This window comes from Harpia harpyja, chromosome 11, assembly GCF_026419915.1.
Source record: "Harpia harpyja isolate bHarHar1 chromosome 11, bHarHar1 primary haplotype, whole genome shotgun sequence".
NCBI classification, from domain to species: domain Eukaryota; kingdom Metazoa; phylum Chordata; class Aves; order Accipitriformes; family Accipitridae; genus Harpia; species Harpia harpyja.
The window spans coordinates 19,692,966-19,706,724 of NC_068950.1; the positions used below are offsets into that span (position 1 = coordinate 19,692,966).

The 13,759-nt window shown below is 40.0% G+C and overlaps 1 protein-coding gene across 4 annotated transcripts in view; it reads right to left on the reverse strand.

Annotated features, from left to right (window-relative positions):
- Positions 1-13,759, reverse strand: part of KCNT2 (potassium sodium-activated channel subfamily T member 2) — a 172,220-nt gene that overhangs the window by 12,050 nt on the left and 146,411 nt on the right. For 2 of the 4 annotated variants that reach the window (XM_052802059.1, XM_052802061.1), the window contains 3 exons: positions 11,262-11,345; positions 6,795-6,923; positions 3,934-3,954 (listed from right to left, as the gene is read on the reverse strand). In XM_052802059.1, coding sequence (XP_052658019.1) covers positions 3,934-3,954; positions 6,795-6,923; positions 11,262-11,345 — 234 coding nt within the window. The remainder of the gene's footprint in view (positions 1-3,933; positions 3,955-6,794; positions 6,924-11,261; positions 11,346-13,759) is intronic. The other 2 variants (XM_052802062.1, XM_052802060.1) reach the window with 1 other exon arrangement.

Here is a 13,759-nt window from a genome sequence, read left to right on the forward strand (position 1 = left end):
AGACTTAAGAGCCAAAATCTGGCTCTCTGTCGCTGTCTCTTCTTCATGCCACCTAACTATGACCAATAGTATACACATACAGCAGTACTGAAATAACTCAAGTGGATGGGCTACATGCGCAGTTCTAACATACAAAAAGATCATAGGGAATAGAAGAGGAAACATTTCAAAAGAGAACTTCAAAATTGTTTTAATGTCTATTTTACATTTAACTAATACTTTTAGCTTCTAGTGTCAAAACTACTTCCTTATAATCCTGAGTTATTTTTGTGATCTTTGAAACATGTCTTTTATTGACATTGAAATAGTGAAGCCCTCGCCGGTATCAGTGCAGTCATATTACCAAGTTACTGGTGACTGATTTCAGTGTGTTGAGTATTTAAAATAAATAAATGAAGTACAAACCAAAGATGACTTAAAGTGGAGCTGGCTCAGTTTGTATGAATCCCCAAGAACAGAAAGAGTTCACAATATGCTGGAAGTGATCAGTGCATAAAGCAAATTTAACTGAAGAGCTACTGAGGTTCTAAAGGCCTTTTCCCATTAATAGAAAATCTGAAAGCAAGATTCTGTTGACCTCATCAGTGTTGAATATAACCTTTCTTTAAGAGACTCGCCACCCTGTCCCACACGGAATCTGTAAGGTTCCCGGAGTCCATAAAATAATATTTGATATGAGTAAGTCTGACAGTGTGAGAAAGATACTGATTTTTTTTGTCCTTTTGCACAGAATAGCTTTTATCTGTGTAAAAAAAAATTAAAAAAAATCCAAAACTCAACCAATCAAACAAACAAACAAAAAAACCCACAACCAAACAAAACCCAAACCAATGAAAACCAATAATTAAAAAGAGCACTAAATATGCTTATGTTGTAGCACTTCAAGTAAAATCACATTTTTAATATTCTAGACTAGTATCTTGCAATAAGCCTTATGCAAAGACCCACTGATTTATTGAGGCTCTTCAGGTTAGTCTGCAATAGAAAGGGGTTGGGGTTTTTTTGGAAAATTATGTGATTTTTGAAGGGTTGTTACTGACTTAGCTGATGTTATTTTGGGTAGGGCATAAAAAAGAAACCTGAATCCCTGTGTACAGGAATGCTATTTGATTTTGTTCTTGTTGTGTGTTACTTTAAATTGACATTTTGGGTTTGCATGTATTTTACAGCAAGGATCAAGGTAGGCAAAGTACAATCCATATGATAAGGTGCTACTTATGGATAGGAAGGGTCTATTTGGTGTGAACAAATCTGACACAAACTGCGTATAAAGGATGGTCTTGTTTTGCCTTTCTTCCTGTCTGCATTGGTAGCTTTCCTTGTCCAACTCTTGATAAAACGGCCATCTGGACTTGCTGGCAGTAGTGTTGGAAAGGCAGAGACCAATCATCCTAATTATTACAGGAGGGTAAGTCACATTTTTTGAGCCAGAGATTAATCGGGAGAGGCCAAGTAAAAGAACAAGTCTTTTGATTCTGTGAATCTGTAAATCCTTAGCTTGAACTTTCCAAACACTGGGATAGGTGAGTTGAAACCATAAATGAAGATTATAAAGTTAAATACTTGCTTAGGTCCCTTCAGTTTTTACAGTGCCTGTTGAGAAAGGTGTGCAGAATGGCCCTTCACTGTATGCAGGAGGAAAAAAATTAAACTGTTTAAAGACAAAGCAAAGCCAAAGAAACCCAAACCCTCTTTCAAAGGCAGCACAAAAGTGTGCCTGCCGGTGGCAGCTGTTTAATACATAGAAGATAAAAGCCCAGTGCAGAGTACTTCTGTGTGCCCCTCTCTGCTTTAATCAGTCTCAAACTTCCTTTAAAAATACTTTCATAACTACTATTAATTTATTTTGAGGTTTGGTTGCTTTAATTTCTTTTCATTTAATTTCCTTTTTGCATAGCTTGTAAACCTGCTGTATGAGAAGCATAATTGATGATATGGTGTCACTATAGAGTAGTAATTGATTATCTTATGTTTTATGAAGTGTATATATTTTTTTTGAGATTCCTTAAAATAGAAACATGGTGAAATCTCTGGAAAATACCAAGGTGCATGTTAAGTCTTTACATAATCGCTGCTACTTCTACTGGGGAAAAATCTGTATGTCACACATTAAGTGAAGAAACATTTGCCTTTAAACCTTTTCTTTTTTTTTTTTTTTTAAGTTTCATGGTTGGGTTTTTTTTTCTTTTTTTGTTTTCTTTTTTGTTTGTTTTTGTTTTCTTTTTTGTTTTTGTTTTCTTTTTTGTTTTTGTTTTCTTTTTTGTTTTTGTTTTCTTTTTTGTTTTTGTTTTCTTTTTTGTTTTTGTTTTCTTTTTTGTTTTTGTTTTCTTTTTTGTTTTTGTTTTCTTTTTTGTTTTTGTTTTCTTTTTTGTTTTTGTTTTCTTTTTTGTTTTTGTTTTCTTTTTTGTTTTTGTTTTCTTTTTTGTTTTTGTTTTCTTTTTCTTTTGGGGTTTGGTTTTCTTCTTTTTTTGTTTTTAAAGGCAGGTTCCTATCTCAAGTATCAGACTGTGTGCCCAAATGGGTGTGATGGCTCACTTGTGCTGCTGGACATCTGTGACCCAAAGGGGTTTTTCCACTTGAGTAAGGTGCTCTAATAGGATGTTTCACACCCTTATTTAAACACTAGCTTAGGTTGGCCAACTTGTGGCAGGAACGGGAGTGTAGTCATGAACACACTAGTGTCTTGAGATATTTGAGATGGTCAGGGTGGCTGTGAGCATGGTGGTAACAGCACTACAATACCAAACATGAATTAGTTTCTTGGATCTTTGTTCGCTTGCCTTGCTGCTCCCTACGAGCTAAGTATATAAAATATGAAACAGTTTTAATGTGCACATTCATCTGTTCTGTTCTTACGCAATGCCTTATTTTTATCTAACTACAAGTTTTATGTTAAAGTAAATTTACTGTTCTGTATACCCATAGCCCTTAATTGCATCTAGGGTTCTAGGAATGCTTTTCTGCTCCAACAGCTGTCTGAACCATTGTTAAGTACAGCCACATATTCATTTTATGATGAACTTGGGGATTTTTGTCCATTAGCATTTAAGGTGTTTAGGATCAAGGCTTTCACCAGACTGTAAAGATGATCTGTTATCTTCAGAATTCAATAGGGACAGGCCCAACAGGGACTAAATTCCACCGGGCTTTTTTGAAAGTCCCAGTCTGTCAGCTTTTAGATTTTTAATAAGATGTTTGTGTCCAGAACAATGTTGCTTTCAGCTTTATTTACTCAAGGATGATCTATTGCATAGTTCCATTTCCTATAAGGATTTTACTCCCAGGGTTTAACCCAGTGTACTCTTTTTGGCTGGGATAGAGTTAAATTTCTCCATAGTAGCTAGTATGGAGCTATGTTTTGGATTTGTGCTGAAAAGTGTTGATAACACAGGGATGTTTTAGTTATTGATGAGCAGTGCTTACACAGAGTCAAGGCCTTTTCTGTTTCTCACCCCACTCCACCAGCAAGGAGGCTGGTGGGGGGCACAAGAAGTTGGGAGGGGACGCAGCTGGGAGGGGACGCAGCTGGGACAGCTGACCCCAACTGGCCAAAGGGATATTCCAGACCATATGGTGATGTGTTCAGCATAGAAAGCTGGAGGAAGATGAAGGAATGGGGGCACTTGAGCAGTTATGGCATTTATCTTCCCAAGTATGCATGATGGAGACCTGCTTTCCTGGAGATGGCTGAACACCTGCCTGCCGATGGGAAGCGGTGAATGAATTCCTTGTTTTCTTTGCTTGCATGCATGGCTTTTGCTTTACCTATTAAACTGTCTTTATCTCAACCCACAAGTTGTCTCACTTTTACTCTTCCGATTCTCTCCCCTATCCCGCCATGGGGGGAATGAGCGAGCAGCTGTGTGGTGCTTACTGCCTACCGGGCTTAAACCACGACACCCATAAACAGGCACACAATAAGCAAATACTTACTTGTGAAGCCATTTCTCGTGACTGACAAAGGAAGGGGAAAAAGAAAACAAAAGACAATTTAAACAGAAGTGAATCTAAAGAGACAAACATGGACTGTTTAACAGGAACCACAGAAAATCAGCTACACAGGTAGTAAGGAAGATTTCATATCTGTGGTTTGTTTTTTTTTTAATGAAATGAAAATGGCTTGAGTCATAGGTGCAGGTCACTGAGAATCAGGCTAGATTTGCTTGTTATTTAGTAACTAGATCACTGAAAACTTTCTTTTTGAAGGGATTATATTTATCTGTCAGAGTGAAGTGAGGGCTTCTGATTTGCATAGTACAAAAAGGAGCTGTCAAAGGAGAAATCATATATATAGAAATATTAATGTTGGCATATTTTGTTCTTGTGCCTCAAGTTAACCATTAACTGACAGCTATCAGGTGTGTGCAATACAAATTAAGTTTTAGATCTGTTTAAACTCAAATTGATATACACATTGGAGGTTCTCTGAGTTAGAAACCTTCAAACAATTCCTGAGAAAAAAAGCAATATACATTTCTCTAACCTCCATCTGAAGATCTCATCCAACAATATTTTAAAGTTGGTTTTGGCTTAATATATTGAAAAGCTAAAATGACAGCCCATGCTAATATTATTTTATTAGTGAAATTAGTAAAAAATTCCTGTAACTTCAGAAGAAACACTTTGCAGAAAAATTACAGCTTTCAGCATCTCTGCATTTGTAGGTATCTATCCATAAAGACCACAGAAGCACAGCTAGATGTTGCTCTTTTGTATTCTGGAGAAGAGCTAGGTTAGGGAAGATTCCCTTGCCCCTTTCTAGAAGGGGAAGGGTTTCACAAATGCTCACCCACTGAACAAGAAACTGCTGAAGTATTTAAGTGTGAAAATACCACTGGGGGTTGGCGTTCAGAGCCCTGAGCCTTTTAAGAAGACTAACAAATGCTTTTACTTAACTTAAAGACAGTGCCACACTTCCACATTAGTCCAGTACCTGACAATTTGAAAACTTAAGGAGATTTCCCTGCCCTCCGCCGTGCCGGTCCCCCCTTCTTCCTCTACCTGATTTAACTGAAACTCTTCATGAGATTACCTGTGAAAGCTGGTAGGAAGTAACAGTAGAACTCCTCTTGTCTATTGGACAGTGGCTGGTTTCAGTATCCAAATGTTTTAAGAAACTGCTTCTTTGTAAAAGATAATCACTATCTTAAACTAAATCTGGGCCTGGTCTGATCAAGTATTCAAGCACTTGAGTAGTTGCATGTATACAGGCTCCAAAGGTTCCCAATGTTATGGTAAAATTGTGAGTTTAGAGTTAAGTCACTGATGGTCCCAAACCTTGTTTTCAGAAAAACTTTTGAAAGATCTTTAATTTATCAGTTAAGCTTGCCTCAGAAGACTTATGAGTGTGTATGCTTATCCCCCGTCCCCCTGCCAAAACAAAAATTTCAGGTAGAGGAGTGTTACTCTTATAGTTACCCTTCCCCTGTACAGATGCTGTTTGCCAGTCAGCCCGTATGTTTGAAAGCATGTGAAAATGCAGAAAGGAAAAAAATAGGCCACTAGAATGCACTCTTCACAATATGTTGCATGCTCACAGTTCAACTGTCCTTGATTCTGTTTTTTGGACCTGAAGTTAAATAGCCAGCTGTGAATGTGAGAATAAAGCATTGCCATGAATTTTTTCTCCGTTATCCTTATTTAATGAATTCTTAAAATCTGGCATGTCCTCTGTTTTGTTGAAAGCTATGACAGGCTTTTTTTCGTATTAGCAGTGATGCTGCCTCTATTCTTCTCCAGGGAATGATTTTGATGGCTTATCTTAAAGCTGCTATATTTTAAAAAATCAGCTGACGTTATTGCAGTGGCACAATCCACTGGCTAAGCTGTAAAAGCCACCTGTGGAGATATTGGTGGTCCACAAAGAGAGACCCTAGTGAACTTGGTGGAATCTTGCATAGCTTTTTGTAACCCTTATTTTTAAATTAACTTTAACTGAATGTTTGTACTTCCTTCAAGATAAATCTTGCATTTAAGCATTACATGGCTTAATGTTTTATAACATTTTTCTGAAATGTGGAAGAGAAAATTGGCTGTCTTGGAAATCAGTAAACCGAGTATTTCGGAAGAAAGGAGGAAGTTGTTGTTCATTTTGCATTTTAGAGCTGCATTTGAGCCATGGTTTAATGAGATGGCAGTATTAATGGTCACATAAACAAATGGCTTATACATGGCAAAAATGAAAGCTGCACAAACAAAAAAGTATGTTAAATAGGAAAAAGTATTTTTGTCATTATATATAGGGAGAAATGTATACATTTATATGGCAGACATAAATCTACAAAAAAATTGTTTGGCAGCTAAATGTAGAGAAATCCCACAATACTTTTAATAACACTAATTTATTCTCTTGTTGCTCATTTCTAGTTAGAAATTCACATGCATACTGAAATGCCACCTGCTTTGAGATATAGTGTTGACATTCTTGTCACACCTGATACAGGACCTGGTCATACAGCTTGTTATGGATGCTGCCACTAGTCACCACATGCAAGCTCAGACTAGAGCAAACTATCCTAGCCTGTTCTGTCTGTGCCTGAGTTGTCCCTTGTTTACAATCAGTCAGTTCTCTGTAGGCCAGCACATGAATGAAAGTCAGTATGTAGACTGGCTCTGGGTATTCATGAAGTCTGGGGCTAAATATGAGCCCTGAGTTAATGTGACCATATAGTATATGTCAGCAGAGGGACACCTTCAGTGGGTTATTGGAATTGTGGCTCCCATTCTTATGAGGACCAAAGAATGTTGTATACCCTGTAATCAACCCCCTCAAAAAGTATAGTAAACTGACATACCTCGGATGTTGTAAGCTTTTGGGATTCTGTCCTATAGACTCCAATTGGAATGTCTCCTGTAGAAGAACAAAGTTTCTGATATAGTCTGGCATATGTCCTAATCCATAGATCCTCTTCTGTGATTTTCATCTGAACAAATAATAATAGGAAGGAGGACTTTTAACTCTTGAGGGCTTATCACTTGTTCACTATACTACTCTTGAAAAAATTTTAAAACTAAACGCTAGCTGGTAATGATCATATTGTGGAGCAAAGGTGCAATACTACAACAAATCTGGAACTTCTACTGAGTTTGTAGACACTGTTTCTTTTGTTCTCTCTGTTTGGGAGCCGTTGCAGTGCAAATGGTTCAGTCTTACAAAATTACTTCTGTTCTTATTTTAAAATTACTTAAAAACTTATATGGCATCCTTCATCCAGTGTTTGTATCTGGCTAAAATAGAAAAGAATGAACTGAATTTGGGAAGCAGTAAGAAACTGGTGATGGACAGACCGAAGAACATGTCAGTATTTTGAATGCAGCCAGATACGTGTTTACTAGACTGCAGGCTGAATATGTGGGGAGAAGCGCAGAGGGAAAGTAAGACACTAAGCATAAATGGCATAAGAAAGTCTTAAATTAACCTCAAGTATTCCATTACTATTACGCTAAGTTTATTTCAAGATGTGACCCCTTTTCAGAGATTCAACTGTCTTGCATTCACTGTAACAAAGCTTAATGATTGACCAACGAATCCATAATTGGTTTTTATTTAAACAGCTTTCTTAAACCATCATTAATAACTTCCTTTCTGAGAACAACATCCTGCAATTCTTTATAGCTCCCCAGAAAGCAACTGGTAAATAATTTGACTTCTATTGATCTGTTTGCCACCTGGGGTGTGATGGGTGTGGGAGAAAACAGAAAGGTAGGGGTTTAATTTTAATAAAAAAATCATAGAATCATTTCGGTTGGAAAAGACCTTCAAGATCATCGAGTCCAACCATCATGCATGCCCACTAAACCATGCCCTGGAGTACCCTGTCCACTCGCTTTTTGAATACCTCCAGGGATGGTGACTCAACCACTTCCCTGGGCAGCCCATTCCAATGTTTGACAACCCTCTCAGTAAAAAAATTTTTCCTAATATCTAACCTAAATCTCCCTTGCCTCAACTTGAGGACATTTCCTCTTGCCCTATCTCCAGCCACCTGACAGAAGAGACCAGCACCCCACCTCACTACAACCCCCTTTCAGGTACTTGTAGAGAGCGATAAGATCTCCCCTCAGCCTCCTCTTTTCTAAACTGAACAGCCCCAGTTCCCTCAGCTGCTCCTCACAGGACTTGTGCTCCAGACCCCTCACCAGCTTGGTTGCCCTTCTCTGGACACGTTCCACCAACTCAATGTCTTTCCTGTAGTGAGGGGCCCAAAACTGAACACAGTACTCGAGGCGCGGCCTCACCAGTGCCGAGTACAGGGGAACAACAACCTCCCTGTTCCTGCTGGCCACACTATTTCTGATACAGGCCAGGATGCCGTTGGCCTTCTTGGCCACCTGGGCACACTGCTGGCTCATATTCAGCCGGCTGTCAACCAGCACCCCAGGTCTTTCTCTGCCGGGCAGCTTTCAAGCCACTCTTCCCCAAGCCTGTAGCGCTGCATGGGGTTGCTGTGACCGAAGTGCAGGACCCGGCACTTGGCCTTGTTGAACTTCATACGACTGGCCTCAGCCCATCGATCCAGCCTGTCCAGATCCCTCTGTAGAGCCTCCCTACCCTCAAGCAGATCGACCCTGCCTCCCAACTTGGTGTCATCTGCAAACTTACTGAGGGTGCACTCAATCCCCTCACCCAAATCATTGATAAATATATTAAACAGAACAGGGCCCAACACCGAGCCCTGGGGAATGCCACTTGTGACCCGCCGCCAACTGGATTTCACCCCATTCACCACTACCCTCTGGGCTCGGCCATCCAGCCAGTTTTTCACCCAGTGAATAGTGCACTTATCCAGGCCATGAGACGCCAGCTTCTCAAGGAGTATGCCATGAGAGACAGTGTCAAAGGCCTTGCTGAAGTCTAGGAAAATAACATCGACAGCCTTTCCCTCATCCGCTAGGCGGGTCACCTGGTCATAGAAGGAGATCAGGTTGGTCAAGCAGGACCTGCCTTTTGTAAACCCATGCTGACTGGGCTTGATCCCCCTCTTATCCTGGACTTGCCATGTGAGTGCTTTCAAAACAAACCGTTCCATAATCTTCCCTGGTACCGAGGTCAGGCTGACAGGCCTGTAGTTCCCCGGATCCTCCCTCCGACCCTTCTTGTAAATGGGAGTCACTTTGGCAAGCCTCCAGTCCTCTGGGACCTCCCCTGTTGACCAGGATCGCTGATAGATGATAGAGAGTGTCTTGGTAAGGACCTCCGCCAGCTCCCTCAGTACTCTTGGATGGATCCCATCAGGTCCCATAGATTTGTGAGTGTCCAGATGGCGTAGTAAGTCCCTAACTAATTCCTCCTGGATTAAGGGGGGTATGTTATGCTCTTCATCCTTACCTTCCAGCTCATGGGGTGGAGTACCCTGAGGATGACTGGACTCACTATTAAAGACTGAGGCAAAGAAGGCATTAAGTACCTCGGCCTTTTCCTCATCACTGGTTGCTACGTTCCCTTCTGTATCCATTAAAGGAAAGATATTCTCCTTGAGATTCTTTTTACTGTTAACATATTTGTAAAAACATTTTTTGTTGTCCCTTACGATAGTGGCCAGATTTAGTTCTAGCTGAGCTTTCGCCTTTCTAATTTTCTCTCTGTATGATCTAACAAGATCCCTGTACTCCTCCCAAGTTGCCCGCCCTTTCCTCCAGAGATGATAAACTCTCCTTTTTTTCTTAAGTCCTAGCAAAAGCTCCCCATTCAGCCAGGCCGGTCATTTTCCTCGGCGGTTCGACATGCGGCACATGGGAATAGCCTGGTCCTGAGCCATTAAGATTTCCTTCTTAAAGAATGTCCATCCCTCCCGGACCCCTTTGCCCTTCAGGACCGTCTCCCAAGGGACTCTCTCAACCAGTGCCTTGAAGAACCCAAAGTTTGCCCTCTGGAAGTCCATAGTGGTGGTTTTGCTGACCACCTTCTTTGCCTCACCAAGAATTGAAAATTCTATCATTTCATGGTCACTAAGCCCAAGACGGCCTCTGACCATCACACCTCCCACCAATCCTTCCCTGTTCGTAAACAATAGATCTAGCAAGGCTCCTCCCCTGGTTGGCTCACCCACCAGCTGTGTCAAGAAGTTATCTTCCACACACTCCAGAAACCTCCTAGATTGTTTACCCGCTGCTGTGTTGTATTTCTAGCAGATGTCTGGAAAGTTAAAGTCCCCCACAAGGACAAGGGCACACGATTCTGAGACTACTGCCAGCCGCTTGTAGAAAGATTCATCCGTCTCTTCAACCTGGTCGGGCGGTCTATAACAGACTCCCAGCACAACATCTGTCTTATTGGCTTTCCCTCTCATCCTCACCCATAAGCACTCCACCTTGTCATCAGAATCGTGTAGCTCTGAACAGTCAAAACATTCCCTAACATAAAGAGCCACCCCACCACCTCTCCTACCTTGCCTATCCCTTCTGAAGAGCTTGTAGCCAACCATTGCAGCACTCCAGTCATGGGAGTCATCCCACCATGTTTCTGTGATGGCGACTAAGTCATATCTATCCTGCTGCACAATGGGTTCCAGCTCCTGCTGTTTACTGCCCATGCTGCGTGCATTGGCATAGATGCATTTGAGCTGGGTCATTGAATCCACCCCTAACATCGGCACGCTGCCCCCAGGCTCATCTCTGGTGCACCTAGTTTTATCCCTTACCCCCTTCGAACCTAATTTAAAGCCCTTTCTATGAGCCCTGCCATCTCATGAGCAAGGATTCTCTTACTCAAATAAATTTATTGGTTTATTTTTTATGTGTGTGTATAAACATATAAAAATTACATACAAAAAATAAATTCTGCATTGCAGAATATTGACATACATAATAACAAGATGACTTTCGAACTTTGACACCTAAACTGAAGTCATTTAATACATCTTATCTTTATGTAAAATCCAGTTCTGGCCTTTATTGCCTATGATAGAAATGGGTGTTGTGAAACAGCATTGTGTGTAAGTGCTAGCCAGGCCGTACAGTACAGGTAGTGCCATTGCTATTTCATATAAAAAATACTTTTCCTGTCTTTTCTATTTTCCTTTGTGCTCTACAGAATGTATTGTGTTTTCTTGTGGAGGGGGATGTTTTTTGCTATGGAAGTAACTAAAAATTTACGTTTTCTATCTAAAATTTTCTTGTCTTCTCCCTTGGTGAAAAAGGAAACAGATGGCCTTTCTTGGACTTTCACAAAAGGAAATGCTATACAAAGAAAGTAGGGGTATTTTGCAGACAGTACAGAATCTTCTCTGGTACTCTGTAATAATTTTTTTAAAATAACTTACGGAACAAAGAAACCCAGATCCTGGTGTGGTATCAAGTCCCAGCAGAAGTCTTGTGATAGAAATCATATAATCTTTCACAAATGACTGCAAGATTTTTAACAGGAGAGATGAAAAAGAAAGAAAAAAGCTTTAGTGAACAGATGAGCAGGTAACCATTAGCACCATGTGTGAATTTCAGAGAAATTGTACATCTGCGTTTACAATCAATCTCTACCCTTTAAGTATCTTAATCACTGTAGAAATAGCTATCCCTTTCTTTGTGCTGAAACTACTTACATAAAATAAGTTTTCTTATTTGGTTCTGCATATGCATGCAATGTACATACAGGATTCAAAGAAGCTAAGGCATATTAAGGCAGTATGAAAGCAAAGATGAATGTAGATGTAAGATCAATGGAAGTAAGATATTAGCCTTATTAGGTGTGAAATTATAATAATGAACTCTTCTGTGCAAAAGAAATGCTGTCATATGTTAGATGGGGCTGCAGTACTGAGCAGTGGGTAATACTAAGGTGAGACCGCTATTATTTTAATTCAAATGAGTCATTTGCTTTTGCCAATCCGTCTGGGTTTTTTTAAGGGTTGACCTGCCTTATCTCAGGTCAGGCTTGTTGCTCTGCTAACAGAAGTGCTTTGCTGATTGGTTAAAATGTAGAAATTAAGCTAAATGTAGGCTAAGACCGGGAACACACGTTAGGTCAGCTAAAATCACAAATATTTCTCCTCCATATGAGTTGGGCTGCTGGAACCGGAGGGCCATGTGGGTGCTCTGCTAACTGTGGTAGAGCTGTTCATTGTCACTTCTTCTTAGGTGTAGTAGGGCAGCATTCAAGGCAGGCTATCTATCTTAGTTGGAAGATAACTTGCAATTTTGGCTTAATGCAAATATGGAGCTAGCAAATAGCTTTTAATAAAGAAATACCTTACAGATGTGTTATATAATTCCTTTAGAGTTATAGCATCTGAGTTTGTTTAAACTCAGAAGCTAGGCAGATGTAATTTGATACATAGTAATTCAATGATTTTGATTTTTGTACTGGTAATCTTCCAGTTGTGACGGGGCAAATGCCAATGAGCAGCATCTTGAAAAGAAAAAAATTTTTTGTAACCTTCACTGATTTGTTATCTTTGCTGCATCATATATGCTGTGGAATTATTAGATTACCAAGTGTATTCACAAGGATTTGCTAGATCAAGTTTTCATTTTTCAGTCAGTACCCTAAAGATAATTCGAAGGCTTTTCTTTTGGCCTAGAATAGGAAGCACCAGATGAACCCCGCTGTTTCCCATGTCATTTACTCTGTTCCTTGTATGCAGAAGAAAAAGATGGACAGAAAAGGATGGGACCATGAAAAAGAACAGAGAGAACTTGCTGTCATAGTATTTATAACTTGGAATAAGAAAGATAATTTTAGAAAAATGACAGTTCACCTGAGCTGTAGGAGTTCAAAGAAAGAATGGGTGGAATTTGAGTGAGTGTGTGGGGTTTGTTTTTGTTTTAAAAACTTTCTGGTGAATGGTTTTACTCTGTCAAGGCATAGCACGACTGATTGTGTCTAGCAGCAAATATAAAATATTCAAGTTACTTATGTGCTGGCAGGAGTTGTTGATGATGACAGATCTGTTTCTATATAGGTGCTTTAATCTACTTTTAAAAAAAAATTTGCTCTATGTGATGTTAATATTCTGGGACACAATTAAAAACATGTTTTACAATCAAATACATTTATTTCTAAAATATCTAGAATTTGATAAATGGCTTTACATCTGTTGGCTTATCTGCTTTTGGTAAGTGTCCATATACATGACAGTTTTCTATATTAACGACTTTTTGAGAAAAGCTTAGCTCCAGGAATTTTTCTATTACATTGAACTTGCCTTCAGGGAATTTATTTGGAAGTCGAATTGAGGTGAAAGAACACCTTTCATGTACCAAATTACCAAATAAACTAATTTCCCTGAAAGAACATTTAGCGCCTGAATACAAAAGCATCCACAGGCTACTTCCAGGTATAGGCAAAGTAGGTAGCTGCTTAGGTGAGCAGACTGCATGGGCCATGGTGGTGTTGCTGCTTATTCTGCGTAACTTGATCCTTGAAGGCTAGTGCTGGGGGCTGCTGTTTGGGCATCCCGATGTATCAGGGTGTGCAGAAAGGTGGTCATTGCCAAAGAGCAAGGGCAGTATTCTCTTTTTCCACCCTGAAACCAGGAACTATTACCTTCGTTTGTCCTGACCCTATATTTTCTGATATATTATTTCTTCAGCTGTCTAAGGCTGTTGCCCTTCCCTTATCCCCACTGACTGTCATAACTTCTTTTTGCATGAGGAGCTCCGTCCTGGATTCTTGGGCAAGAAGGTTCAGTGCTGCCTTTTCTTCCCCCACTGTCTCTTTGTTACCACTGTGTATATTTCTTGTTAGGGCCAGAATGGGTTACTTTAAGATATGATGACTGGTCGCCTGGAGGTCTAGTCGACATGAGTAAGAGGACAGGACACA